The sequence below is a fragment of the Thamnophis sirtalis genome, unplaced genomic scaffold (assembly GCF_051295495.1).
Source record: "Thamnophis sirtalis isolate CommonGarterSnake01/CBP01778 unplaced genomic scaffold, rThaSir2_p1.2 scaffold_14, whole genome shotgun sequence".
NCBI classification, from domain to species: domain Eukaryota; kingdom Metazoa; phylum Chordata; class Lepidosauria; order Squamata; family Natricidae; genus Thamnophis; species Thamnophis sirtalis.
Genome location: NW_028261394.1, coordinates 134,163 through 152,697, shown reverse-complemented (window position 1 = coordinate 152,697; position 18,535 = coordinate 134,163). Strand labels below are relative to the sequence as shown.

The 18,535-nt window shown below is 52.1% G+C and overlaps 2 protein-coding genes across 2 annotated transcripts; one reads left to right on the top strand and one right to left on the bottom strand.

Annotated features, from left to right (window-relative positions):
• The first annotated feature begins 998 nt into the window (after positions 1-998).
• MPG (N-methylpurine DNA glycosylase) lies at positions 999-2,471 on the top strand. The gene is made up of 3 exons (XM_014070275.2): positions 999-1,427; positions 1,615-1,819; positions 1,975-2,471. Exons 1-3 carry the CDS (start codon positions 1,326-1,328, stop codon positions 2,367-2,369), a joined length of 702 nt encoding a protein of 233 aa, XP_013925750.2. The 5' UTR covers positions 999-1,325; the 3' UTR covers positions 2,370-2,471.
• Positions 2,417-17,785, bottom strand: NPRL3 (NPR3 like, GATOR1 complex subunit). The gene is made up of 14 exons (XM_087728975.1): positions 17,647-17,785; positions 14,521-14,590; positions 13,470-13,508; positions 10,915-11,044; positions 9,423-9,497; positions 8,308-8,461; positions 7,826-7,907; positions 6,710-6,847; positions 5,735-5,891; positions 5,038-5,144; positions 4,739-4,868; positions 4,417-4,633; positions 3,391-3,583; positions 2,417-3,151 (listed from the first exon to the last, which is right to left on the bottom strand). Exons 1-14 carry the CDS (start codon positions 17,762-17,764, stop codon positions 2,986-2,988), a joined length of 1,776 nt encoding a protein of 591 aa, XP_087585101.1. The 5' UTR covers positions 17,765-17,785; the 3' UTR covers positions 2,417-2,985.
• Positions 17,786-18,535: the final 750 nt, after the last annotated feature.

Genomic DNA, 18,535 nt, shown 5'->3' with positions numbered 1-18,535 from the left:
GCCCACCCCATCCAGGTTTTTGGCCTACAGCTCCCTCTGCAGCTGCTGCTGGCTAAGAGCAAACATCCTTAATCCTGAGCGGGCGCAGTTCTTGGGTCTGCAAAGGGAAACATTCCTGCAAGTGTCCTGTTAAATGCTGTGATACAATTCATTTCCACGCACAAATCCACTGTGCCGCCACCTGGATGAAGAGGTTCTTTGTCCAAGGATGACCAAGTGCAGGGATGGAGGGCAGTTTTTGGGACACGGAATAGCTTAGCCTGGGTAGGAAGAGTTCCCCCACCCCCAGATGTTCAAATATGGCTAGGATCTTCCAACAGGAGTTATATTTAGCCCCCCTCCATGTCTTCCAACTTAAACTGTCAGGCTCGGCAACAGCTGCTACTTTTCAGGGCTTTGAAAAAGCAGGCAGGCCTTTCTTTCCACGTTTGCTTCAGCTATTTCTGAGAGGTGGGGTGGCCCAGCTCCCTCCTTTCTTTACAGCAGTCCTGGAAGAAGAAGAAGAAGAAACGGGTTTTGTACCTGGCGGTTCCTTCCAGCCATCCGATTTTCACAGCCGACCTTTGTAAATGAGGAGGGCAGAAGGGGAGCAGAGGAGCTGCCTGGTGCCGATGGCATGCCCGCTCCTAACAAGGCTCTCCTAAGCGCAAACCCAGAGTGGCTGCTGCCCTGCCAGGGAAAGCGGGGGGGGGGGGCTCCCCACGTGATTAAGTGGGGGGGGGCTTGTGCTGGCAGCTGCTGGGTGGGTTTTGCCTTGGCTGGGAGACTAGTTGGCAGACAAAGCGGAGGTTCCGGGTGGGGAGTAGGACGATTCCACCCTCGGGAGAAACTTGTGCCCAGAGAGCCTCCGCATCCAGCTGCTGGGAGGAGCCTCACTGCAGGCTCCGTCAGTTTCTGAGCTGACCCAGGCCGCTTAACCAGGGCCCGGCAGCCGCAGCTGGATTCACGGGCACATGCGGCTGAGGGGAGCCGGGGAAGCCTGGGTGCTTGGACTTCAGAATACGCGGCGACTCTGCGGCTTCTTAGGCAACTGCCAGGGCGGCTGCTTCGGATGAAAGTGGGGCAAGAGCCCCCTCCGGCGCTCCGCCCTTGGCGGGAGGCTGTCGCTCGGCGTCTTCCTTGGAGAGAAAGCCCCAACCGCCCCCCTCGGACTTCCGGACGCGTCGAAGGAAGCGGCGGGACGGGGCGGCACTGGCTCCCGCAGGCCCGGGCGAGTCCTTCCGGCGTTGGCCGGCTCCAACCGGCCGCCTCCCACGACGCCCCAGTTTGCGCGAGGGTCTCCCTGGGAAGAGCGCGGGGGGAGCCTCGCCTCCCAGCCAGCAGCCATGGCCGCCGCGCCGAGGCCGCTTCAAACCGAGGCGGCCCGCCTGGGCGCCGCCTACTTCGACCAGCCCTGCATCTCCCTGGCTAAAGCCCTGCTCGGACAGGTGAGCTCGGCGGAGGGGCGATAGGCGGTTGCAAGGGCGCCCCTAGACGGCCTGGTCAGCGCGGGCCGCCCGCCAGGCTCTGCCGCCAGGTGGAAGGGCCTCGTGCGGGCCCTGGCAGCCGTGGGGGGGGGGGCACAGGGGCGGGGAGCCGGCTGACCTCCGGCAGTCTCGCCCGACCACGTTCCAGGTTCTGGTTCGGAAACTGCCCGACGGGCGCGAGCTGTGGGGGCGGATCGTTGAAACCGAAGCCTATTTGGGAGGGGAGGACACCGCTTCGCACTCCCGGGGCGGTCGACGGACCGCCAGGAACGCAGCCATGTTCATGCGACCCGGCACGCTGTACGTGTACCAGATCTACGGGATCTACTTCTGCATGAACGTCTCTAGCCAAGGTAAGCAGGCGCCCCCCCCACTCCCCCCCTTGGGTCAGGGTGAGTCCTGGGATGAAACCGTTCAGCCCTTTGAGTCTCCCCCCCCTTTCCTCCCCACCCCCCTTCCAGTCCGCATTGCCTTTGAAGCCCCCCTGCTTCTCCCTCCTTCTGCCCAGGGGAAGGGGCTGCCGTCCTCCTCCGTTCCCTGGAACCCCTGCGGGGGCTGGAGACCATGCGAGAACTGCGCCTGGCCCGCCAGCAGAAAGCCCCTGCCCGCCTTCTCCAGGACTGGCAGCTGTGCAACGGGCCCTCCAAACTCTGCCAGGCCCTGGCCATCGACCGGAGCTTTGACCAGCAGGACCTGGGCTGCAACCCCTCCCTGTGGCTGGAGCCTGGCCTGGAAGCTTCTGGAGACCAGGCCCCCATCTGCGTCCCCCGCATTGGCATCAGTGGGGAGTGGGCCCAGAAGCCTTTGCGCTTCTACCTCCAGGGCAACCAGTGTGTGAGCGTCATTGACAAAAACGCCGAGGGGAGACGGCCACGTGGGGCCGTGGCAGAGAAATGTCTTTAGCTTGCCGCACGAAGCGGGCATGAACACAGATGATGCCAACAAAGGACTAGAAGGGCCGTTTCAGATTTATGTATGTAAATAAACATGTTTTGCTCTCTTCCAGTGGAGCCAAATGCCCAGTGCAATCAGCAAGAGAGGGAGTGCACGGCCCCAGGCCCTCTTTACTAGAACAGCCCCCTCCTCACCCAGGGCAACTGAGCTGGCAGTGCCAGAGTGGTAGGGCTTAAGCAGACAGACACGCCCTTCAATGTCTCAATTCGTAGGGGGCAGGGTGGGTGGGCTGTGAACCCACTGCTTCACCTGTGGCAGAAGGGGAGTCCTTGGGCTCATCCCTGGGTCTCCGTACTCTTCCTGCTTTCAAAAGTCAAAGAACAGCTTCTTTCCCGCCTCCACAATTTGGGGTAGGAAGCCCACACTCTGCTGAGCCCCATCCCTGAAAGCCCTCCTTCCCTCCAAAGAAGGCTGCAGCCCCCAAGGGGACAGAGTGCAAAACCGCCGGAAAGCGACCCTTGGAAGGGCGTTCCTGTAATGTCCAACAGGAGGCGCTTCCTCAGGTCCGGGAGCAGCATCTGGCCTCCATCGGGGTCCTTCCTGGCTCCAAGCAAGCTTCCTCTCCTCATTTATGGAGGGACTGAAAGACCGAGATGACGGGGTCCTCGTGGTTCGTCACCACCAGCACGCTACGGAACTTGTCAAAGAGCATGAGCAGATGGGAGCGGCGCATGTTTTCGTTGTACATGATCTCCTCCAAGTGATGCCGTCCACGGAAATAGTGCAGCAGCCTGCAAAAGGGGGGGGGGAGGCGTGTTTCTGCCCTGCAGCCACAGCAAATGGCTACCCACTCATTGTGGCCCAAGGCCCGAGATGCCTGCTCCTCCCCAGGGGCCCACCCAGGAGGGGCAGGCTTGGCCCTGCTGTCCAAACATGAAGCTTCCCCCTGGGGCTTCGTGAAAACTGTAGAGAGTCTCGGCCAATGGCACCACTCCTGGACAGCAGCCCCAGAGAGCAGCCCTTCCGCTACCTGGCAAACATGCGCAGATCGTCTGGATTGTGAGCTGCAGGGACACTGAGAATGGCTTCGCGCTCGTGCTCCGAGAGGCTGGTCAGGAGGTTCTCCGTCATGCGTTTGTTCACGGGAGACTCCCCCCCAGGCAACAGCTCTGCACTGGAGTTGTCCATGCTGGGACTCGTCAGGGTCATGTCGTCACTGCTAGCTGTGAATAAACAAGCGTGTGAGCCCCCCCACCCCACCCCCTTGCCCTGGAAAGCAGCCCCTTTGCAAAAAGGAAGGCCTCCGTGGGGGAAGAGAGGCGATGGGGTCCCCAGGACGACAGCCGCCACCTTTTCCTGATGGAAAAGACAGACGCAACAACGGGACTGAAGGGCAAGACAGCTTTCAAAAAACTGTTGGTCAAGCCCTCCTCCACTAGCGATAGCATTTAGACGTCTATGCCTTTGTGTAGAGCTTTGCAGCCTCCCTAAGAGGTTTACAGAGTCAGCCTTTTGCCCCAGCAATCCGGGTCCTCATTTTACCAGGAAGATGGAAGGCTGAGTCAACCTTCAGCCAGTCAGGATCCAACTCCTGGCAGTGAGCAAAGTCAACCTGCATTCTAACCACTGCGCCACCATGGCTTTTCAGAGCCGGAAAATACTATTCCAATCCCTCCGTCTCTCTCTCTCTCACACACACACACGCACACCCACAGACACACAATTCCATCGTACTGCCCTTTAGAAATAAGCAGAAGAGAAGAGATTATCATGATATGAGCCCAACTTGGCTATATGTGAAACTAAACTCCATTAGGCATGAAATAGGGCTGAGGGTCTTTGGGCCACTCCCTCTCTAAGCTCAACTTCCTCAGGGTTGTTGTGAGGACAATAGAAGGAAGGAGTATCAAGTATGTTCACCAGCTTGGCCTCCCTTTCATCCATCCATCCATCCATCTAATCCTCTTCCTCTTCCTCGCTGTATAGGACTTGAAACCCAGAAGTCAACCACTGTTCTGGCTGGGCTGAGCTCTGGGGAAAAGAGGCTGCCACTTACTGGGAGAACCAAAACTGAGCGCGCTAGGAGTGCTGAGGCTTCGGCCCCCAACTCGGGCTGGGAAGGACAGCTCTTCTACTCTGGTGCGAAAACCCTCCTCTTCTTCCTCCTCCTCCTCCTCCTCCTCCTTTGGGGGAACCATTAGGCAGGCGTAGCTGTGCAGCTGAATGAGAAGCCGATGCTGGAGCATCCAGGCCACCATCCGGATGAGATGCGTCTGGGAAAGAAGGAGAGGCCATCAGAGCGGCCTAAAGTCTTGGCCGTTAAAGCATCTTGACCACCTTGAGGGTTGGGGCAGGGAGGACGAGGAGCTGGAACTTGCCTCCTGAATCGCTGGAGCAAGAGGGTCCTTGAGCTCAGAGAGAGAAACTGGCCAGGAGAACTTGGACAGAACTGCGGGCAGGTCCTGGCCTGGGAACTGAGAGGAGAACTCCTCTGCCAGAGGGGAGTAACTGCGGAAGGGAAGGGAAAGGGAGGGGGTGAGCAGGCCGTCCTCCTACACTGCTCCTGCCTGGCCTCTGGGTGCCCCAGGTCTACCTCATCAGCACCTGTGAAGCCCAGGAGACGGGAACAGACACACAGCCACCCCTGCAGCAGAAAAGAACAAGCTGAGCCACTCACAGGCAGACGTTGGCATTGGGGGACAGCATGTAGACGTTGTTCTCACACAGCGGATAGACCATGAGGGCCTTGCCCCAGTAGACCAGATGGGCAGCCAGCTGAAAGACCTGCCAAGAAAGAGGAAGCAGCTGTGCGGGCAATTCAGCAGCCCCTCCAGGCTGGGCTGGACCAGGGTGGCACCGAGCTCCCTCTCCAAGGAGAACAGCTACGTACTATTCTGCTTATGCAGATCCCATGAGGAAAACACACAGAGGCCTCCTGGCGGCCAAAGGAGGAAGCGCCCGTTCCCCCGCTGCGGGTTGAGACCAGGGGTACAGCTTTCATCTATCGCGAGGGCCCCCGAATCCCAGCTGGTGGGAAGCAGGGGGAGGTGAGATTCACTGCCCTCGAGCTCAGCCTGTGGATGCAATAAGGGGAGGTGACCCATTCAGATCCCACCGGGCCTGATGCAGCTGGCTGGCTCTTCCGGTCCTCTTGGGCAGGTACAAGCAGGCAGAAGGATGTGCTGCTCCTATTACAAAGGTGGGCTTTAAGGCCTCAGTTGTTGCACTGGAAAAGATCCCCCCACACACACACAACGTTTCCTTTTTCCTGGGAGGTCTCACTGTCTATTTGGGGGTCAACTCGGCTCCTGTGTTTTGGAAGAGAAGGTCCACCTGTGGTAATCAAAAGGCTTTGGAGCCCCCTCTGAGCTCACCTGGAGCAAGGCCAGGTCTGCATCCTGAGCGAGCTGCTGAAGGTTCTTCACCGCAGAGGCCGTTTTGATCACTCGCACCAGGGCAGGGGAGCAATCCAGGGGCAGTTCGCTGAGGAGGGGCTTCTCATCTTTAAGCAGCAATAAGGCATGGTAAGGCCTGCAGAGAGATGGCAAAACAGGGAGGGGGGGGGGCGTTAGGATAACCTATAGTGGCTGGGGAAAAGCAGCAGCTGCTGGATTATTTTGTACAGTTTCTCTATTTCACAAGACTTAAGACAGGTGCAAAAACCTTGGTGTGACAGAAGTGGTGACGGATTCCTCAAAAACCAGAGCAACTGAATGTGTATTGTGAGAAAAGTGATTTTCATGGGATTTATGAAAAATCACAATACCTTCAGGAGTAAGATGGGAGGCCCGTTTATATCTATTTATAAATAAATAGATATACAAATAAATGAATAAATAAATAAAAAACAGTTCTTCAGGTGAACTAGACTGAGACCCTCCCTTGCACAGGGTGAACATCATACAATCCTGTTTGGCAGAAATCCTGGGTGTGAGTTTGGTGAATGAGTAGCTAAGTATTGGTAGACGAGGCAACAAGGCTGGGGTTCAGACTAAGCGTGTGAGATGCAGGACGTGAAAACATTCTGAGCACCGCCATAAGTAAGTGTACTGGGATGATGCAGGCGCAACTAAGGAGCTTGTGATCGAAGAACGAAATGCTTCCTAAAGATTTGTCTTTGGGCTTGCAAACCATGAGAGGATCATGGAGAGAGAAGGGGCAGACGAGGAGGCCACGAATTCTCAGGTCCTGCTTCCAACTCTTCATCTTTCAGAGCTCCGAACCTTCTCGCCCACAGAGACACATTTTCAGCTCCCAGGCAGGCTCAGCCTCATCTCTATCCCCAGAGGCCTGACTGACGGAGAGAAACGATTCTAAACCAAATTGCATATAAATAATCAATGTCTCACCGAATAGCCTTCAAGCTCCTTTCAATGGCTTCCGGAGGGATGAAACTGGATGCCACATTGTGGATCTTATGAGGCAGGCAGAAACTCACTTCCAGCCAGTTGTTGATCTGTAGTTGGACCAACCCTGTTGTGCACAGGCTGAGAGGAACAGCGGGAGGTTCAGGAACCGGCCTTTTTGCAAAACGTTCTCCAAGGTCCCCTCCAGCCTTTTGCCTTCCGCAATTCTTCAGATTCAATCATGACTCAATAATACGGTATTCTTTCGCATAGATACGGGCACTGCCCCCTGCTGCCCACCAAGAAGCTATGCAAGTCAAGTCAAGTGCTAGCAAGCGGCTCCTTGCTCAGCCCAGGGGAAGGCTGCTTGCCCACCAGGTGGAGCTGAGCAGCTGTCTCAGAGTGGCATCTGGCTGACCTCCCCGGGAAGGCTTTACCTTTGCCTCCTGTGCTCTGCTGTTGGGCCCCTCCAGAAACGAGGGAAGGCGACAGGCGAGAGGGGCGGGGCCAGCCTGAAACCAGCCCAGGAAGGGGAACTAAGGGGCTCCCGGGGCCTCTCGGCGTGAGTCGGTGGGTGGGAGACGAGGGTGTGGGGCCTCCAAAGAGCTTGCAGAGCCTCAAAGGGAAGAGAGAGCCTGGCCTGCTGTGCGAGAAGCAGAGGAGCCAGAAGGGACTTCAGCTTCTCGATGGATAGTGACGGTTTTCAAAAAGAAAGCAGCCAGTTAGGTTTAGATAACTATGAGAAGATGAATTGATCTCTCTCTCCTTTAATCTCCCAATTCTAAACCGAGGGGTTTCACATAAGCCTTGCCCCAATGGAGAATAAAAGAGATGGGGAAGTCAGCTGAACACCCAAGATCCTGAAGGTTTCATTCCAATTGCCTTGTGTGTTGAGGGGCGGGGGGGGGGGCTGCAGAATCAGACTCTGCACCTCCATAACTGTCTTGCAGTGAGTTCCCTCCCCCCCCCCCCCCGGGCTCCCCAACTTTGGGATGAGGCTGTCCTCTCCTCACCATGACAAGGCCTGTGGCTCCGTAAGGAAGCGGCTGGGGTGACCTCCGGAGACCACAACCTTCCAAGAACTGCTGACGGGGGTGGCAAGGGTATTGTTGTTATTACCTGTCGTAAGCCTCTTTAAGGTCTCTGGCCAGCTTGCACTTGGGAAGGATGTGAGGGAAAGGCGACTGAGGCCCCTCCCTTGCTGTAGAGGGAAAAAGTACTTTTGGAGCAGCTGACGCTCCGGAGGACCCAACCTCTGCCCCCCTCCCCCCCCTCTTCCCAACCCTTCCTTCCTGGGACATTCCTGATGCCGGACTTTATTACTGATCTAATTAATTAATCAAATGTGTAGAGCTGCCCATCTCACAAAGACATGCTACTTTGTGTCATCCTGGCTAACCGCTCCATCCATTGGCTGCATAGGAAACGGCAGCCGGTCCAGCCTGGGCCATTGCGGAGGTCAAGGGAGGGGGAACAAAACAGCCTTCCTTCGACACCGGCTCTCAGCTCAGGAGTTCAGGCCAGCAACTGTCCCCTGCAGGAACCACGTCCTCGAAAGTGGCCTCCCAAGTGGACGAGACCATAGACTGCTTGCAACTTACTTTCTGACATGGCTGAAACTTCATCTTGAATGGCCAGAATGAGTTTGGCCTCCCTGGTCAGATACTGGCAGCGTCTCTCTTCATGCTGAAGCACAATGGCGATTCGCCGGGAGAGGTTATGCAGGCAACTGATCACGGAGGGGTCTGCAGTGGCCTGCAGGCAAAAGCAGAAACCATCCATCAAGGGTGGCCTGGAGGAAGGCAGCGGCGGCATCCACCTGGGACCAACCCAGCCCCTTTCCCCCCTCCAGCCACCCAGCAGCAGCAGGCTGCCTCCCACTGAAAGCCTCAGGATGACAAGAACTACTCCCACAAAATGTGTGACTCAGTGGGAGCCTCCCTTCAGCTGCTCTTATTTGGAGAGTGTCTTCCTCCAGCATCTTCCTCTGGCCTCCCCCTGAGCCCAAAGAGTCCCTTCCCATCTAGAGGTGTCCTAACGGGAGGACAGCGGGGCAGGCTCACCGCCCTGGAGCAAACCCTCCTCTAACACCTCAGTCTGAGCCCTGCGTAGCCTTTGGCTAGAATAGGTGACATGAGAACCTGATGAAGCACCAACCCTGGAAACTCTCCGCCATATATCATGCACAAGTGACCACCATGCGTAGCCCAGAGAGGCTGCTTAAACCACTCTGAGCCAGGAGTCCAGCTGTTATCAGCCACACCCAGTTGAACAAGTGCGGCCTCAGAGACTTGGTAGCCAAAGTGGACAAACCAGCTGTTTAAGGCCTGTTAAGGAGATGGAATGCAGGCCAGTGATAACGTGGGCCACCCAAAGTCACAAACTATGACTCGGCATTATACAATGAGCCACATTTCTGCTGAGTCACAGCAGGGGGCTAAATTTCAAGCTTCACTGCAACTGCCTCCCTGTTGATAACAGCTTGGGCCTTTGCCTCTCCAGCTGCCTCTAGCAGATGGGCCCCACCCCGCAGCCGGAGTGCTACGCGGAGCCCCAAAGCCGTAAGTCCTGAGAGAGGTCCAGGCCAGCCAAGGCAGGGGAAGATTGCTGCCTTTGCCAAGTGAAGTCAAAGAGATGACCAAGAACACCTGAGCCAAGCGAGGGCTCTGGTTGTCTCCCATCAGGTCCAGCAGCATTACTTCCCAGGCAGTCTTACCCGTAAAGCAAACACCACGTTGAAGAGAATCATGGTGGGCATTTCCCTCTTTGGAGAAGGATCTGTCTTTGACACCTGTACAGCAGAAGAGGACACTTAGTATAAGTGTTTATTGTCGCAGTACTTAAATACAATGGTTAGGGAGTGTAAAAGCAAGCAGATCCAGGACGGGTGGTTGGGTGAGGCAGTACATAAAAAGCAGATTTGTTCTTGGTATGTTGAGGTCTGGGGAAGGAGTCCCCTCTCTTGGCTTCAGTGAGGTCGCCTGGCCTGGAGGCCACATGTTTCAGAAGAGCACATTCAGGTTAAGGAGACCAAAGTGAGGAAGCCTCAGAAAAAGAAACTCTGCAAGGGCTGGAAGAAAAAGGGCAGGAGCTGAGATCATCCAAGGGCTGAAGGAAGGACGCTGCACGGGATACACACCAAACCTTTTTCCTTCCAGCCGTGTGGCATTCAAACAGCCTGACCAGCTAAGTGGCTCTGTTTAGGCAGAGACTGGGATCGGAGGCTTAGGTGGGGGAATAATTCTCCAGCCGTGGCATTCCTCAATCAGCAGAGATCCTAAGGGCAACACATGGCTTACAGACTCAAACAGCACACCCCACAATTGTGTCCACCTTTCTGTGAATAAACACGGAATAAACGTGAATAAACATAAGTTAACTTGGGGGGTGGCGAGGAGCTGTCTCCCAGGGTGTTGCGCCCATCTTCACTAGCAACTCTGGAATGAATGGCAGGGCAGCTCTCGTCCCTCCAGAAGGATGTTCAAGAGGTGACAAGAGGAACCTCAGCAAAAGGCCTGGTTAATGGGTTAACCCCATTCCTTGGATTCACACAGTACGTTAAACAATGAACTAACCAAACAGAATAAACCAGAAAAAACAACCCATTAAAATATTTGCAATTGCATCTGCTAAATCTTCTATGGATCTAGTTATGTGTGCCGCCGTGTCAACACCAACCATGTTTAGAAATACAACTGCCATTCCTAGGGGAGATTCAAAAGTTAAGTAGCTGGTGCCCGTTAAAATTTGGGCCGATTCTTATTCAGTACAAACTCCCAATATCTCATTTTACAGTGGAGGGGGAAAATCTTCACAGGGAAGAATGGCCACAAAAAGAGCTGAAAACTGTATAAATTGTGATTGGACAGAAGGATAGGCCATGTATTAAGTAGGCTAATAGTTCATGGTTGAGACTAGCTGTATACAATGTGAATGTATGGTCACTTTGACTGTGCAGTACTGCAGTGTTTTAAACGTAAAAATAATAAAAAATACATTTAAAAAAAAAGAGAAGAGCTGAAATGGACTCTTTCTAGTACCAGCTCCAGCCAGGCATATGGGGAGCCGAGTCTGGGTTTGAGATCCTAGCCACTGGATTCTGCAGGTAGTTCCATGCCGAGAAAGAGGCAAGAGTAGAAATTCAGCAATAATTGAGAGGAGCCTCTAGGTTCCAGCTCTTGCAAAGGTGTTCTGGATCTGTGACATACCTGGCCAAAGGCATGCTGCAACAGAGTTGGGTGCCCAACAAAACGGATGTTATCGATCTTCAGCTCAAACTTTTTGCCACACATGTCCGATTTAGTAGCCAGAATTGTTGCCAGGATGACATCCGAAAACCTTCAAAGCATAAGAGAAACAGGTATGACTGTGGTTATGGTGACCTAAAGACACCCCAAAGCCAGGTACCACTTTTATTCAACTTTAAATATTATTCTATAAGCATTCTAAATAAATAAACACTAGGACCCATTTGAATGCCATTCATTTGTCCAAGTTGTGTATTTAGAATCATCAGAATTACTGAAAGGAAAGCATCGCAGCCAACAAGGGGACAGTCATGCAACTCTCAGAAAGAAGCAGGGAGGTTAGGAAGGGCCGCTTCTGCTGGAGGGTCCAAGCAGAGAAGTTGCAGCGGTTGAAGCAGATTCCCAAGTACAGGCTGTCCCTGAGCTGGGCTGGGAAGGCTCCCGAAGTCTCTGGAGGAATTCCTGCTCAGAACAGCAGAAACATTTCCCTCCCCTATTCCTGTCCTCTGTTTGCTCCAGAAGCTGCTGTCCTGGAGCCTCTTATCTCTGCATGACCTAAAGTTTCCCTGCTCTGTGGGGAAAGAGGGAACCTCTTCCAAAGTGCCCCAGAGGAGCCAACTGGCTAAGCCAAAGAGATGAAAGGCATCCAACATGGAGGCCTGCAGGCTCTGCCAGGATCACAGGTCTCAGAGCACCTGCAACGCCAGGCTGTCTGCAGCTGACTCAAGCTTTAAAGGACTGGTGACAATGGAATTGCAGTCCTCGGGAGAGAAATCCGCCTTCTAGCTCTGAGCTTGCTTCTGGGTTTTCACATTCAAGCCTCTAGCCACAACTCCCCCTCCCCCCCCCCACTGTTGGTCAGGGGAAGCTGCTATACAAAAGGCTTCTCCCCCAGGGCTACAGAGAGAGGCGGCATCCATCGTTCTGCTGTGAGGGCTGCAGCCCAGAGAGTTATCAGCTTATCAGCCCTCCCAGAAGGCAGCAGCAGTCAAGGCAGAATCGTGGCTTTGCAATCTTTTCCACCAGAGACCTGGCAATTGAAGTTTGAACTCTTATTTGAATTAAAACCAAAAGTAGTTCTACAAGATGTTCTCCTCCAGACCGAATGGAAATCCCAATGGTTCTCTATGTGGGGAAAATGGAATTAAAAAATCAAATTCGTGAACCTGTCCCTACCCAGTCTAAATTCCAAAACTTTGTTCTTGAAAAAGTGGAGCTACCTGGCAAGTTTCCCCATCTCCCTGTCTTCTCCTGAAGGTTACACCCCGCCTAAGAGTTTGATTTTAGCCAAGCACACTGGGTGGAATTAAGCAGCCGTGAGCGTTTCTTTGGAGGACCAGCTTCCCAGAGGCAATTTTGTGGAGCTCATTGGTTTGTTAAGGGCCTCTGGGATATTGCTGCAAAAAAAGTGCTGGTTTTGACAATGTCTGGAGACCCATTTCAATAATGCTGCCACCTACCCCTATGTTCAATAGAAGAAGATACTTCCTACGCAAATAAATGTCCTCAGGGTAAAGAACAAACTTAGCTGACCTTTTAGCAGCTTCTACTTCTACTTCTACTTCTACTTCCACAATTAAAGAGAACTTCCCCTCTGAATCCTTCAGGAGTTCCTACCTCTCTCTGTACGAAGGAGATTCAAAGCCTTTAGCTGCCCCGCTGCCTCTGATGCAGCTTCGGCTTTTCCTTTTGGCCCACTTTTTCTGGCCGCAGCTAAAGTGACGCTGAGTTTTAGGAAAAGATTTAAACCAGTACAAAACCACACAATTAGGGCAAATACATAGTGGACAAAGGCCTGACCAACAATTTTGTTTCCTGCCTAAGCAGGGGGTTGGACTAGAAGACCTCCAAGATCCCTTCCAACTCTGTTATTCTATTCTACTCTTCATCCTATCCTATTCTTGCACTCCTCCTCATTCTAGTGTTACACTGACTAGAAGTTCTAAAGCCTGTAATGTAATATGGTTAAGGAAGAACAGATTGGAAAAGAACATAATAGCTCGAATGTGGAGTGGCCTCAATATTTGTGGCATAATATTATTATTAGGATTATTACTCTGCATCCTAAAAACTAGAGAGGAGCCAACTATTAAATGCTACATCCAAATGCCTTCACAGCAGGCAAAAATGACATATTGCCTCCATGGTGCAAAAGCAGTCATAGTTGATGGCAAAGTGCAGGATGGTGCGCCAGTCTTAGCTTTGACCTCATACATTCCAATCGATGGAGTGAGCTTCTTGGTCCCCTAATCCAGCCTTGTCTCCACGGAGGGTAGACGGCACCCAGAGAGGAAACCCAAACCTGTTCTGCATGCAAAACACATGCGCTGCCACGTTACTGCAGTCCTCTTTCTAGACTGGCTCCTCCTTTAAATTCCTTACAAGTTCATCCATCTCATCTGCACTCCACTATCGTTCCATTCGTTTACAGCAAGGTCCAAGGCAGAAATTAGAAACACAATACAAGAAGATGGTAAAGAAGAAAAGCCATTGGAGGCGGATGAATTTGGTCTTACCCTGACACCACCTGCTCATCAGTGAGAGGACAGGGCTCTCTGAAAATAGGAACAGGGGCCATAAGCACCACTCAGAAACAAAACTGGAGAATCAACCAGACAAAAAATCACACAAGGCGCACTATTCACACCCTTATAACATGGGAAAATGGAATCCTGCCAGTTTTCAGAGTTACAAATAAATGATGTTTCTAAAGTAAAATGAAAACAATGAAACCCGTCTACATTGATGGCTTAAGTGGGAAGGAAGGAAGGGACTTGGGCTTCCAACAGAGAGACAGCAGAATAAGGGATGGGCAGGCAGGACAGAGCACGCTGGAATAAGGAATCTGGGCTCCAGGGACTCAGCGGGCCCTTCCTTCATGGCTGCTGCTACTGTGCAATGACCATTCAGGGCATTCCATGGTTTGGACTTATTTCCCCAAAAGTGGTGCCATTTCTTCACCACCTGATCGTGCAGCTCCTTTCCTTTCAGGTCACAGAAAAGCCAGCTGCTTCCAACCTTTTATACTATGGAGACTCAATGGAGCATCTTTTTCTATTCCTTAATTCTACTGCAGCAGAAGAAACCTGTAAATTATAGCTGGCCACCACCTCAACAGTTCTGGACAACAGAGAAGGCAGTTCAGGACCAGAGTGGAACCTGCAACTGTTCTTGTAATCACAAACAAACCCCAGGCGCTTTGGTTCATACCCGCTAGCTAGGATGCAAGAGAAGGTCCAGCTTTCATGCAGTTTTTCTTGAAAATTCCCCAGCTTCAATTCCAGAGGCTGAATAAAGAGCCAGGGAAAGTCAGTGTCTCTTGGCAAATGGGAATTCTGGAGCTCCCCGCTCCTCCCAGCGGGTAAGAGCTGCCTCCTCCGATTGCTAACAGCAGAGGAGCAAAAGATCGTTCACTGGGGTAACTGTGGCTATTAAACAGTACAAGAGTTGAATGGAATATTTTTATGTTTTCCTCAAAAACCCCTTCGCAAAAAGAATTGTGCTCAACTTTTCCAATCAACATGCCCGTGAATAGATCTGCCAAAAAAGAACCAAAGAAATACATACCTGGAATCTCCATCTGGATCTTCTACATTGTCACCAATACTGTTCACCGCATACCTACTTCTTGATGTTCCTAAAAAAATGGAGATATTACTCACTGTCCCATTCACACAGCACATTTTGCATGGTGATGCAGGGGAGAGATGCAGCAGCATATTTTATGGGAATCCGAGCATCTTCCTCAGACAACTAACCCAGAGGCACGTTTTGTATAAACTACTGGTAACTATCTCAGTCAGCACATCACCCGGATCAAGCCTACCAGGTGGTTAACTGCCCTTCGTAAACTGAGATGAAGTACTAGGCCAAGCAAAAATCTGTTTTTTTTGTTTTGGGGGGAGGGGACAGAACTAGCAAACGGGTAGATGAGGAAGTCGTCCCATATATTTTAAATTCCTTTCTCCTCACTGTAAGGAAAATATTCCAGGGGAATAATAGTCTGCCAAACTCATGAAACATAAAGATTGTCTTTTCACATTAAGCACAAAAGAAGCATTCTAGTGATCAATTAAGCTCACCCTTTCTATTTTTTCAGTTAATCACCATTGTTTGTTTATTTATTTAATATTTATTTTATTTATTTATTCATTTTATATTGCTGCATATTCACCCATGGCAATTCAAGGCAGCTTACAGAATATAAAACCACATTTAAAACAATAAAAAGAATCAAATAAATTCATATAATAAAATCACAACACACACAAACACACCAGGCAACAGGACATCACACAAGCCATTGAATGGGCTCCATCCTGCTCTGGGATCCCCAGGCCAGCTGGCAGAACCAGGTCTTCAGCACCTTCCAGAAGAGTATTAGAGTGGGGACCGTTCCAACCTCTGAGGGAATGATGTTCCAGAGAGAGGGAGCCACCACGAAGAAGGCCCTTCTTCTGGGTCCCACCAGGTATATATATAGCAATAGCAATAGCAGTAGACTTATATACCGCTTCATAGGCCTTTCAGGCCTCTCTAAGCGGTTTACAGAGAGTCAGCATATTGCCCCCAACAATCTGGGTCCTCATTTTACCCACCTCGGAAGGATGGAAGGCTGAGTCAACCCTGAGCCGGTGAGATTTGAACCGCTGACCTGCTGATCTAGCAGTAGCCTGCAGTGCTGCATTTAACCACTGCGCCACCTTGGCTCTATATATCTCCCTTGGGGATGGGACCCGCAGCATTCCCTGCCTCCCTGCTCTGGTGGGTTGGGCAGATGTGACCAGAAAGAGATGGTCCCCCAGATAACCTGGTTATCTGAGCAACTAGTTACTTCCCCATCTTTCATTAATAAGTCATTGCCTGCCTATAAAGACAGCCAGGAAAACCATCCGATCTTTATTGTCACTGCACATGGTACAACGACATTAAATGCCGTCTTCAGTGTACATTATAACTTTAAAAATAAAAACACAAACACACATCCTTTACTTTCTAAATAATTGAAATTGAAAACCCGATATTGCACTATACCATAGAATTCAATATGGTTGCTACCCCAGGATAGAAGTTATTTTTCAACCTATTTGTCCTTGTTTTTATTATGCTGTACCGGCTGCCAGATGGTAATAGTTCAAAAAAATGGTGCTCAGGATGAGATGGATCTTTAAGAATGTTTTGAACTTTCTTGGAATATAGATTGGCGGAAGAGCAAGTGGAGGAAACTATGGTAATGTGGGCCAAGAATTTTGGTTACAGCACAAACTGGATAAATGGCAGGACTTATGGGAGAGGAATAGAAAATTAATGTTAGCCACTGCGTACAAAACACAGAATGTTTTATAGATGGCACCTCCCACCCACAAGGTTATCAAAAATGAATAAGAACCAATCACCACAGTATTGGAAATGTAATTCAGTGTTAGGATCTTTTTAGCATATGTGGTGATTATGTACAAAGGCTCAGGAATTTTGGCATCAGATAAGGACATGATTGGAAGAGATGCTAGACCAAAAAGTAGACTTAAAACCAGAACTATTCCTACTAGGAATTACAAAAGAGAAATTACAAAAGAGAAATATAAGAAAAGATCGATATATTTAATGCTGCATGTTACAATCGTAGCAACATCGTTTTTTGCACAAAAATTGGAAAATAAAATTGGTGCAGAAATGGACAGGCTGACAGTAGAATTTAAAAATAAGGGTGAAATGTACCAATGGTTGGAAATGAGGAAAAGGAAGATTAGTAGAACGGAAATCGGACTATATTTAGACAAATAGACGAAAGGGATATGTTTGTAAGATCAAAGTAGCAGTATACGGAAAGGATGAATTGTATTTGTGATTAAGTCAAAATATGCATGGAAATGGCAAAGCCAGGAAGAGCACTCTGTGTCCTATGTTTTTAATGTGTATTTACATTTAAAATAATGTTTTGAACTTTCTTAAGGCAGAGGGAGCCATAAAGCTCTTCTTCCAGGGAGGGGAGAGGGCAACCCGTGATTCTCTGCAGCCCCCCCCTCCTCTCTGTGCAGTTGGCAAACCAGACACAGGTGCAGTCGGTTCAAATGCTCCCCATGGTGCAGCCGTTTCCCATTCAGATTCCTGGGGAGCCTCAGCTCCTATGATCTCTGCTGGGCCCTTTGGGCCAGGACTGCGATGTGAGCCCCCAGCTCAGCTCAGCTCAGCTCTTTTATAACACCGCCCAGAGACTTAAAACTGCCCACTTTCTCCACTCGGCCTCTGGAGACCCCTGAACGGATGAGGCCCCCAGGCGAACCCCTCACAGGGGAAGCACTGACTCCAGCTGTGAGGCCAAGAGAAATCGGGCCCAAACGTCCACGGGGCCGCTTCCCTGTCTCCGGTCAGGAGGCGCCCAGAGGCGAAAGGCGGCGCCCCAGCCCACCTGCACAGGCGGAAGGTAACCGGGCCCAGCTGCCCGGGAAAAGGCAACGTTCAGGCCACGAGATGATCTGGGGGCGGCGGGGGGGCGGGGAGAGCTGCCGGGTCGGCAAAGGGGAGCCCGGCCGCTGGGTCGTCCGAGCGGGCGGGAAGAAAGCGGCCGGAGCACGGCGAGACCGCCCGGCGGCGAAAGGGCGAGGGCGCCGGGTCACCATAGCAACGGCGGCGGCGGCCAGAACTTCCGGGGCGGGGCGTCGGCCGCCTACCAGGCGCGCGCCAGTTCCTCACCGATCAGGGCGGCTGGGTTGCCGGGGCCCCGCTGGAAGGGGAAGCGGAAGAGCAGCTTGTTGCCTCGGCTGCCGGAGCTCACCAGGATGACGCTGACGGGGCTGGAGGTGTCGCCCATGCTGCTGCTCTCGCCCGCGCAGCCGCCTCACCGTAGAGTGGGAGCCGAAAGGAGAGAGGGCCCATCGCCCTTTGACACCCGGCCGCGGCGCCTGCGCGATCGTCATTTGTTGGCCGCAGCCTGTCGTCACTTCCGTTTGTCTTCCGGTAGCGGGACGGGCTCCTTCAATTTGCCGCCTAGACGAAGGTCGGGGATGATGGGCGCTCAAGTCCCACCGCTTCCCCTCGCCACCCCCGTGCTTGGCCGGGGCCTGGCTCACCAGCCGCGAAAGCCGCAGGGCACACCAGAAACGGGGGGAGCCCCTGCGGCGGAAGCCTGCCCGTAAGCTGGCGGCGCCTCGGCTAGGGAATCCGGGCGTGCACGGCGCCCCGCCTCGGCTTGGCAAGCGGATGATAAGGCCGTAGGGGCGCCCTGGCTTTGGAGAGATACGCCCGGGCGCCCGCCCACCTGTCTCCAAGCTGGGGCGGCGTGGCAGTGCCTTCCGAACGGAGGGCAAGAAGGAGAGCCCGTCCAGCGGCCCAGAAGGAAGAGTTGGGAGAATAGGTGCTCTTTTCAAAACAGTAATTTAGCCCCAACCGACAGAAAAAAAGATTTTAAAAATACTACGTAACATTAAAAATAATAAATGCCCTATGGAAATTAATTATAAATAGAGCTCCCAAATGTTGATCAAATTAGCCCTTTTACTGAAAAAAAGCTATGCTAGATTATATTGTCGATCAAGTATATTGCCGATCCTTCCAGTATTGTGTCATTTCACCTGGTAAAAAT